The sequence below is a fragment of the Lipotes vexillifer genome, unplaced genomic scaffold (genome assembly GCF_000442215.2).
Source record: "Lipotes vexillifer unplaced genomic scaffold, Lipotes_vexillifer_v1.1 scaffold335, whole genome shotgun sequence".
Taxonomy (NCBI): Eukaryota; Metazoa; Chordata; class Mammalia; order Artiodactyla; family Lipotidae; genus Lipotes; species Lipotes vexillifer.
Genome location: NW_006781329.1, coordinates 272,855 through 284,035, shown reverse-complemented (window position 1 = coordinate 284,035; position 11,181 = coordinate 272,855). Strand labels below are relative to the sequence as shown.

The following is an 11,181-nucleotide window of genomic DNA, read 5'->3' as shown; positions in this document are numbered from 1 at the left end:
GCAGGAATGTCTATACTTTTTATAGTACTAATGTAAATCAGATTATAGTGGTCCATTCTAAATATTAGTGAGTACCTCATGCTGATTTTTGTCAGTTCATAAAAAGAAGCAGTTGACTTCAGGGGCCCAGAAATAAATTTCTGGGCAGATTCAGAATTCAACTTCTCAGAGCTAGGCAATCCTTAAAGAAGATTTCATTTTAAACAGCAGATTTCTTGCTGTTAGCTCACATCCCTAAGAATATTCCAAGCAGTATCTCTTGATAACGTGACATATTGGTTGTTCTCTTTGTTAATGGATGATAAAGCCTGAGAGATAGCCAAGAGAAGAAACGGTACCCCCAAAAAAGTGAAATTTTGAAAATTATACTTTCTTATCAATTTTTGCTTATCTTTCATACTCTTCCTCCTCCACCTTCCTCTATTTACCCTTCTCCCACCCTCTGCCTCTGGTAACCACAAGTCTGATCTCTTTCTATGAGTTTGGGTTGTTTTTTAGGTTCCACATAGAAGGGAGATCATACATTATTTGTCTCTCTCTGACTTATTTCATTTAGCATAACGCCCTCAGGTCCATCTATAATGTTGCAAATGTTAATTTTATTTATTTATTTATTTTTAAAGAAAACTACTCTTGTCAGGCCAGCACCTCTTTTTTTTTGTTTGTTTAAATCTGTTTTATCTCCAATGATTTGAAATGCCATTCCCATCGTATATTTTATACTTGAGTTTATTTCTGGACTGTTAATTTTGTTCCATAGCTTCTCTTTATGCTCCCAGCTACCATGTGAATAAATATCTTTTTTTATAATTGCTACTTTATATTTTAATGTATATATTTGTGACCCTTTATTTTTAAAATAAATTCTAGTTGCTGTTTTTACTGTTCTGTGAAACTTTAAATCATATGTGTATTAAAATTTATTTTTTCTTCACCTGAGTCTCTAAAACCAATTTTTTGATGTCTGCTCGTGAACTCCTCTTTGGTCAATGCTTTATACTTTGGGAGTATTCTGTGGTTGAATATAAACACTGTATAACCATGATTTCTCCTGAGTTTGACGAATTTTTTTTTCTTTTCTAGCCTTTAATCTAGACAACGAACAACCAGATTATGATATGGATTCAGAAGATGAGACCTTATTAAATAGACTTAACAGAAAGATGGAAATTAAGCCTTTGCAATTTGAAATTATGATTGACAGACTTGAAAAAGCCAGTTCTAATCAGGTACTGTACCTTGTAAAAATGTCTCTTGTATTAACAGTTAATCTAATTAGCAGCTTTATTTTGCATTTTCTTTAGACCTGAGTATATTACATTTTACTGTCTCTTGAATTTCTTTTCCTGAGATCCCAGAATTTCTATTTACACTATTCCTTGACAGTTCAGTATTCCTTAAGGAATACTTAAGCGTACTTTCTTTGAATAGGAGCATGAAGAGTACAATTCTGACTTTTTTCTTATTTGGATATAAAACTAATACTAGTTACATTCTTATAATATCTTCTTGATCCTTTTCATGGAGCTGTTTTTCTGGTGCTTCAGTAACTAACTGCTTGGCTGGGTGTCTTAGGTAGACGCCTCATACCAATTCAGTTACTCAGATTTATATTAAGGTACTCTTATCATTTAAAATGTATTTTAGTTTTACTTATTTATATATTATTTAAAATTTTAAGTGAAGGAAAAATTATTCACAAAGTAGTAAAGAATTTTCTTTAATGGGACATTCTATGTATGGTATAGAGAATTTAAAGTGGTATGTTCCTTCTGGAAAGCAATTAGGCAGCATATGTCAGGAACCTTAAAATGTTTATACCTTTTGATTTCGTGGTCCTACCTCTAGGAATCATTCCCAAGAAAACTAATTAGTGAAGGTGTCAAAGATTTCTGAACAGGGTTGTTAAGAATAACTTATAAGTTGTCTGTAGGATGGAATATCATACAACCATTAAAAATTGTTATTTTGAAGAGTATCTAGTGGCACAGGAAGTTGATCATTATATAATGTGAGATTTCAAAAACAGGACACAGAATTATTGAAGGTTTGTTTAAAACATTTCTACATGTGCACAGAAGAACAAGAATGTACAACAAAATGCCAACAGTGGTTATATTTAGGTGCTGGAATTATGGGTAATTTTTATGTTCTTTATTCTATTTTTCTATATTTTCCAAAATTTACTATAATGAGCATGTGTTGATATTACAATTAGATTTAAAAACTATTTTAAAAAATAATTGTTGGTATACCTGTGTGGTATATTGATATGCTAATTTTTATTAATGTAGTAAGAAGTTACCACTATCAATAAATAAGCTTTTTACACTAGACTGTTAAAAGTTTTCACTTGTTTACCTATACAAATTCATTATTTTCCCCCCAACTTCCAAGTAAGTCCTTTAAATCCCTGAGGCATTACCAACTCTTCAGAACATTTCCCAAACTTTTCCATTGTAAAGTGACTTTCTTGTATATTTAGCCTTTCTACCAGTCTCCCCTGACCCCATTTTTTTAAATTAAAATAAGTTTTCTATTGAAGTATGGTTGATTTACAATGTGTTAATTTCTGCTGTACAGCAAAGTGACTCAGTTATACACCAAGCTGAGCTGCTTGTGCCATACAACAGGTTCCCACCAGCTATCTGTTTTACACATGGTAGTGTATTTATGTCAAACCTAATCTCCCAATTCATCCCACCCTCCCCTTCCTCCACTGTGTCCACTCGTCCGTTCTCTACGTTTGCGTTTCTATTCCTGCCCTGCAAATAGGTTCATCTGTACCATTTTTCTAGATTCCACATATATGCGTTAATAGACGATACTTGTTTTTCTCTTTCTGACTTACTTAACTTTGTATGACAGATTCTAGGTTTATCCACATCTCTACAAATGACCCAATTTCATTTCTTTTTTATGGCTGAGTAATATTCCATTATATATATGTATCACATCTTCTTTATCCATTCATCTGTTGATGGACCTTTAGGTTGTTTCCATGCCCTGGCTATTAGTGCTGCAATGAACATTGGGGTACATGAGTCTCTTTGAATTTTGGTTTTCTCATGGTATACCCAGGAGTGGGATTCCTTGGTCCATATGGTAGTTCTATTTTTAGTTTTTTAAGGAACCTCCATACTGTTTTCCACAGTGGCTGTATCAATTTACATTCCCACCAACAGTGCAAGAGGGTTTTCTTTTCTCTGCACCCACTCCAGCATTTATTATTTGTAAATTTTTTGATTATGGCCATTCTGACTGGTGTGAGGTGATAACCTCATTGTAGTTTTGATTTGCATTTCTCTAATATTAGTGATGTTAAGCATCTTTTCATGTGCCTCTTGGCCATGTGTATGTCTTCTTTTCTATGTGTAATGTCATGTCATCTGCAAATGTCTATTTAGGTCTTCTGCCCATTTTTTGATTCGGTGGTTTGTTTTTTTGATATTGAGCTGCATGAGCTGTTTGTATATTTTGGAGATTAATCCATTGTCCATTGCTTCGTTTGCAACTATTTTCTGCCATTCCATGATTGTCTTTTCATCTTATTTATGGTTTCCTTTGCTATGCAAAAGCTTTTAAGTTTAATTAGGTCCCATTTGCTTATTTTTGTTTTTATTTTCATTACTCTAGGAGGTGGTCATAAAAGATCTTGCTGTGATTTATGTGAAAGAGTGCTTGTCCTAGAGTGTTTTTCCTATGTTTTCCTCTAAGAGTTTTATAGTGTCTGGTCTTACATTTAGGTCTTTAATCCATTTGGAGTTTATTTTTGTGTATGGTGTTAGGTAGTGTTCTAATTTCATTCTTTTTCATGTAGTTGTCCTGTTTTCCCAGCACCATTTATTGAAGAGGCTGTCTTTTCTCCATTGTATATTCTTGCCTCCTTTGTCATAGATTAGGTGACCATAGGTGTGTGGGTTTATCTCTCGGCTTTCTATCCTGTTCCATTGATCTGTATTTCTGTTTTTGTGCCAATACTATACTGTGTTGACTACTGTAGCTTTGTAGTATAGTCTGAAGTCAGGGAGCCTGATTCCTCCAGCTCCGTTTTTCTTTCGCAAGATTGCTTTAGCTCTTTGAGGTCTTTTGTGTTTCCATACAAATTGTAAAATTTTTTGTTCTAGTTCTGTGAAAAATATCATTGGTAATTTGATAGGGATTGCATTGAACCTGTAGATTGCTTTGGGTAGGAAAGTCATTTTTACAATATTGATTCTTCCAATCCAGGAGCATGTTATATTTCTCCACCTGTTTGCATTGTTTTGATTTCTTTCATCAGTGTCTTACAGTTTTCTGCATACAGGTCTTTTGCCTCCTTAGGTAGGTTTATTCCTAGGTATTTTATTCTTTTTGTTGCAGTGATAAATGGGATTGTTTCCTTAATTTCTCTTTCTGGTCTTTCATTGTTAGTGTATAGGAATGCCAGAGATTTCTGTACCTTAATTTTGTATCCTGCCTGCAACCTTCCCAAATTCACTGATTAGTTCTAGTAGTTTTCTGGTGGCATCTTTAGGATTTTCTATTTATAGTATCATGTCATCAGCAAACAGTGACAGTTTTACTTCATCTTTTATAATTTGTATTCATTTTATTTTTATTTCTTTTTCTTCTCTGATTGCCGTGGCTAGGGCTTCCTAAACTATGTTGAATAATAGTAGCGAGAGTGGACACCTTGTCTTGTTCCTGAGCTTAGAGAAAATGCTTTCAGTTTTTCAACATTGAGAATGATGTTTGCTGTTGGTTTGTTGTATATGGCCTTTATTATGTTGAGGTAGGTTCCCTCTATGCCCACTTTCTGGAGAGTTTTTATCATAAATGGGTGTTGAATTTTGTCAAAAGCTTCTTCTGCATCTATTGAGATGATCATATGGTTTTTATTCTTTAATTTGTTAATATGGTGTATTGCATTGTTTGATTTGCATATATTGAAGAATCCTTGCATCTCTGGGATAAATCCCACTTTATCACAGTGTATGCTCCTTAATGTGCTGTTGGATTCTGTTTGCTAGTACTTTGTTGAGGGTTTTTGCGTCTATGTTCATCAGTGATAGATATATTGGTCTGTAATTTTCTTTTTTTGTGATGTCTTTGTCTGGTTTTGGTATCAGGGTGATGGTGGCCTTGTAGAATGGGTTTGGGAGTATTACTCCCTGTGCAGTTTTTTGGAAGAGTTTGAGAAGGATAGGTGTTAACTCTTCTCTAACTGTTTGATAGAATTCACCTGTGAAGCCATCTTGTCCTGGATTTTTGTTTGCTGGAAGATTTTTAATTACAGTTTCAATTTCCTTACTTGAGATTGGTCTGTTCATATTTTCTATTTCTTCCTGGTTCAGTCTTGGAAGGTTATACCTTTCTAAGAATTTGTCCATTTCTTCCAGGTTGTCCATTTTATTGGCATAGAGTTGCTTGTAGTAGTCTCTTAGCATGCTTTGTATTTCTGTGGTGTCTGTTGTAATTTCTCCTTTTTCATTACTAATTTTATTGATTTGAGTTCCTCTCCCTTTTTTTCTTGATGAGTCTGGCTAAAGGTTTATCAATTTTGTTTATCTTCTCAAAATCAAATTTTAGTTTTATTGATCTTTACTATTGTTTTCTTCATTTCTATTTCATTTACTTCCGCTCTGATCTTTATGATTTCTTTCCTTCTACTAACTTTGGTTTTCCTTGTTCTTCTTTTTCTAGTTGCTTTAGGTGTAAGGTTAGATTGTTTATTTGATACTTTCTTGTTTCTTGAGGTGAGATTGAATTGCTATAAACTTCCCTCTTAGAACTGCTTTTGTTGCATCCCATAGGTTTTGGCCATCGTGTTTTCATTGTCATTTGTTTCCAGAAATATTTTCATTTCTTTGATTTCTTCAGTGATCTCTTGGTTATTTAGTGGTGCACTGTTTAGCATCCATGTGTTTATGGTTTTTTTACAGTTTTTTTCCTGTAATTGATTTCTAATCTCATAACGTTGTGGTTGGAAAAGATGCTTGATACAATTCCAATTTTCTTAAATTTACTGAGGCTTGATTTGTGACCCAAGATGTTATCTATCCTGGAGAATGTTCCGTGCGCACTTGAGAAGAAAGTGTAATCTGCTTTTTTTTGGATGGAATGTCCTATAAATATCATTTAAATCTATCTGGTCTATTATGTCATTTAAAGCTTGTGTTTCCTTAGTAATTTTCTGTTTGGATGATCTGTCCATTGGTGTAAGTGAGGTGTTAACGTCCCCCACTATTATTGTGTTACTGTCGATTTCCTCTTTTATAGCTGTTAGCAGTTGCCTTATGTATTGAGGTGCTCTTATGTTGGGTGCATATATATTTATAATTGTTATGTCTTCTTCTTGGATTAATCCGTTGATCATTATGTAGTGTCCTTCCTTGTCTCTTGTAACATTCTTTATTTTAAAGTCTATTTTATCTGATATGAGTATTGCTACTCCAGCTTTCTTGTGATTTCCATTTGCATGGAATATCTTTTTCTGCCCCCTCACTTTCAGTCTGTATGTATCCCTAGGTCTGAAGTGGGTCTCTTCTAGACAGCATGTATGCAGGTCTTGTTTTTGTATCCATTCGCCCAGTCTGTGTCTTTTGGTTGCAGCATTTAATCCATTTCCATTCAAGGTGATTATCGATATGTATGTTCCTATTACCATTTTCTTAATTGATTTGAGTTTGCTTTTGTGGGTCTTTTAATTCTCTTGTGTTTCCCACCTAGAGAAATTCCTTTAGCATTTGCTGTAAAGCTGGTTTTAGGTGCTGAATTCTCTTAGCTTTTGCTTGTCTGTAAAGCTTTTAATTTCTCCATCGAATCTGAATGAGATCCTTGCTGGGTAGAGTAATCTTGGTTGTAGGTTTTTCCCTTTCATCACTTTAAATATATCCTGCCACTCCTTTGTGGCCTGCAGAGTTTCTGCTGAAAAATCAGTTGATAACCTTAGGGAGATTCCTTTATATGTTATTTGTTGTTTTCCCTTGCCACTTTTAATATTTTTTCTTTGTATTTATTTTTTGTTAGTTTGATTAATATGTGTCTCGCTGTGCTCTGCTAGGGTTTATCCTGTATGGGACACTCTGTGCTTCCTGGACATGGGTGGCTCTTTCTTTTCCCATGTTAGGGCAGTTTTCGACTATAATCTCTTCAGATATTTTCTCAGACCCTTTCTCTTTCTCTTCTTCTCTGAGACCCCTATAATTGAACGTTGGTGCATTTAATGTTGTCCCAGAGGTCTCTGAAGCTGTCCTCAATTCTCTTTTCATTCTTTTTTCTTTATTCTGCTCCTCCTCCGTTATTTCTACCATTCTTCCAGCTCACTTATTCGCTCTTCTGTCTCGGTTATTCTACTATTGATTCCTTCTAGTGTATTTTTCATTTCAGTTATTGTGTTGTTCACCCCCTTTTGTTTGTTGTTTATAGTTCTTCTAGGTCTTTGTTAAAGATTTCTTGTATTTTCTCAATCCATGCTTCCATTCTATTTCCGAGATTTTGGATCATTTTTGCTATCATTACTCTGAATTCTTTTTCAGGTAGGTTTCGTATTTCCTCTTCATTTATTTGGTCTTGTAGGTTTTTACCTTGCTCCTTCGTCCGTAACATATTTTTTTTGTCATCTCATTTTTTTGGATGGGACCCGTCCCCCATTTTGATGGAAAGTAATATCTAGTGTACTGTCCAAAAAAGTACATTAACACTGAAGTTTGTAAAATTCAACTTAATTTGTTTTTTGAGGGATTGTCTTTTTTTATTGGAAATTTGTTTAATTATCAAATTGATACTCATTATAATTAGTGCTCACAGTTTTCCTAGGATTTTGATCACTGACATCAGATATAATTTCAGTTTTTCTTCTTTATGTGTAAATTTTCCTAGCAAACCTAGGCTTGATCAGACTTTTGGCATTTCTTTTGTTTTCCATGATTGCTCTGAAATTCTCATGGTGGTTGAAATTATATCATCCGAAGCCTTCTGCTGTGTGTTCTGTAATTTGCTTTTTTTCATTCAGTTAGTAATATTTCAGTAATTCAGTTAGTAATATTTATTCAGTTAGTAATATTTATTACTATTCAGTTAGTAATATTTCAGTTAGTAATATTTATTTAGTGCTCAGGTGAGCAAGACAAGTGACAGAAGTTCTGCCCTTGTGGAGCTTATTATCTACGTGGGTACAAGATAAACAAAAAGCATGTAAATAGTAAGTTAACTATGCACTATAATCAGCACCATCCTATTTTAGTTCTCTTTGCTCAGTGGCAAGCTTCCAGACTCTAAAACAACTGGCTAGGTTCTCAGAGCTTGATAGCATCTGCTTTCTGCATAGGATATTAAGGTGAAGGCTTTGTTATAGGAACAAGAAAATTGTCTTATTAATAGAACCAAGGATTAAAGATAGCAAAAGCCTCCCCTCATTCCAAGTGTCTGATCTGGGGGGATTCAAGGAGTTCTTTATTTTCTCTTTTTGGGGGCTAGGATAGTACCAGATCCCAGGGCATGGAATCAAGTGTGTGGTTAAACCAATGTTTATTTAGTTGGTAGAGAAAGACATAAAAGATGGACTGGGGCAGAAGCTTCTGCTGGCATTATTCTGTGGTGACTATTGCAATGAAGTCATTATTGAAAACTCTTGTTGCCAAAGTCTGTGATTATTTTCAGTTCCCATCCTTTGTCTTATTTGAGTTCTCCTTATTTCTTCAAATTGTCCTCACCTTTGTTCTTTTGAATACAATTCATTCCCTTTTGGTTTTCTTATGATTTTTTTATGACCATTCCTTCTAATTTTCTTTTACTGATGCCGTTTCATTCAACTCCTGCAAACATCAGGGTTTCTTGAAATTCTGTTCTTGGTATTCTTGTCCTGATTATTTTGGGGGGTAATATCACCTCATCGAGCATTTTTGTGGTTATAGTAATACCTATGCCTTTAGCCTTGACCACTTTCTCAAGGCCCAGGATTTTCTTTTTTCTCTTTTTGTGCTGACTGTTGGCATCTCCATCTAGATGGTCCACAGACCTCTCAAGTTTAACCTTTTCAAAACTTAACTTACTCTCTTAACTCCAGGTGATCTTATACTGTATTCATTCTCTCTCCAGTGACTCCCAAAACTCAGGATCTTGTGGGTTTTTAAAATCCTTTTCCTTTAGTCCCTAAATTTTCAATAAACTACTACCCTACGTCTCTCCTTTTTTATTAAGTCACAGTTAAATTTTCAAAAGATAAGCCATATTGTTTACCTTTTAGTCCATTTTAGTTTACTGATATTGCACTATTTAAGGTCACTGATGGCCTCCTAATTATCATCCAGGAGCCTCTTTCTAGTCTGCGTCCTACTTAATATCCCTGTAGTATTGGATTTGTTGACCTCCATCTTTCCTGATTCTTTTTGTTTCTTCATCTCCTCTTCCTTTGCTCCTCTACCTCTTGTTCTTTTCCTTTGGTATCTATCCTCAGAATTTATTCTTGTACCGTAAGCTGCCAACACAGGCACTCTCAGATGGAGTTTTTTGTGACTGTGTCCTCTATCTTACTGCACTAATACTCAGTTGCCAAGTTCTTACGTTGTTCTCTTATTGTTTAATTTGTATTTGTCTAACCTTAATTCCCATACTGTAAGTTTCTTTAAGTACTGGATTTGTCTTAAAGTTTTTTTTGTTATCTTCCCCACAACCTATAGCACAAATGATGGGCTGATAGTAGTTATTAACTACTTACTGCTTAATTGGCTATTTTATATGTAAAAGCATTAATTTTTACGTGTAATTTATTCATTTGTGTATTAAATTTGTGCATTTATTGAAATTGCTAGACCATGAGTTTTGTATATAAGCAAACTAAATGATCTTTGTCCTCATGGAGCTTGTTGCAGTCTAGAAGAAGAATTTTTATCTCCCATCCCTAAGTCCCCAAAATAAGTAAATCAAGTAAGTCAGAGCTGTCTTGGAAATAATAAATTTATCACAGACCCCTTTGCCACTTGAATACTGGTTTCTACTGCTTTCTAGTAGATGAAATGCTAAATGGCAGAACTTCTTCCTTAGGTATAAAAGTAGTAGGATTCTGATTTTTGTGGATTTTTAATCATGTCACATAATTTGTGACTACTTTATCTGTAAATAGTTCTTGTCCGCTCAAATTGATGCTGTCACCATGATAGCAGAGAGGCACTGATACTAGTTGCTCTAGAATAGCTAAAGATAAGTTTTACAGAATGACTAAAACCAAAATTATCCAATAAAATAAAAATTGGCCGTATGACAATATAAAAACAGCAGTTGTTGACTTACAGCTAACATAGGAAATGTCAGGATGTTTAAACTGTGTATTGAATTCTTATTACCTCAGATATAAAGAGGGTACTTAAGCACTAGGCAGAAGGACATTTCTGAAAGCAGGGGCAAGAAACACCAGAGAAGAAAATCTGAGGCAGTGTTTTAATCTCCTGACACCTCCTGCAGGAAGATAGGAAGCAGTGTTATTTTGATAATGTTGTTATATAAGAAACTCACCACTGCTCTGCTGCTTGAAGGAAAGAGATTATCTTCCTCCCCACTCAAAGGTTAGATTAAGTTCTTGATATAATTAGTGAAGGTTATAAAATTTTATCAGAAGCAGAATGACCAAACAGCTGAAGCACGTATAGCATATCGCAGCATTGTTTCCCTTTGGTCCCCAGAGCACATGAGAGCTACCAGTTATGCTATGCTCTAAGCATTTGGTGGAATTTTGTTAGATCCAGAAAGCTCTATTTTTATTCTGCCACCGTCCTTGTAGACTTTGGAGGTATACATCACCATTCCAGAGAACTTCAGCTAACAGTGGGAGAGTGTCCACTTAAAGTTGATGTTTGGAAATATTGGTTCTTTTGGTTTGATCTCATGTTTCAGGCTCTGGCTCTCCACTTTAAAGGTCAAGTTACTCGGCGTCTCAGATGCAGTTAAGCTGACTCCACTGAGACTTTGAATAAACCAAAGAATGGCCACTTATAATTTTATTGTCATGTAGACTAGAATACTTGAGTTGATACCGACTGTATTCTCTTCCTGTGGTCAAACCATCTTGGCAGCCAAATTATGATAAGAAACCAACTAATTAGCTTTAGTAAGCACCATCATAGGACTGGAAGTCCAGGTGATTATTACATTTATTCCATGAAGTTATACCAATATGAGAAGTCAGATCATAGCAAAAATTTA

At 34.6% G+C, this 11,181-nt stretch overlaps 1 protein-coding gene across 1 annotated transcript in view; it reads left to right on the top strand.

The window, feature by feature from the left end:
* The window catches only part of EPC2 (enhancer of polycomb 2), a 109,634-nt gene that overhangs the window by 67,565 nt on the left and 30,888 nt on the right, over window positions 1-11,181 (top strand). Inside the window, exon 3 of the mRNA XM_007454549.1 lies at window positions 1,084-1,229. Within this exon, the coding sequence (XP_007454611.1) occupies window positions 1,084-1,229 (146 nt within the window). The remainder of the gene's footprint in view (window positions 1-1,083; window positions 1,230-11,181) is intronic.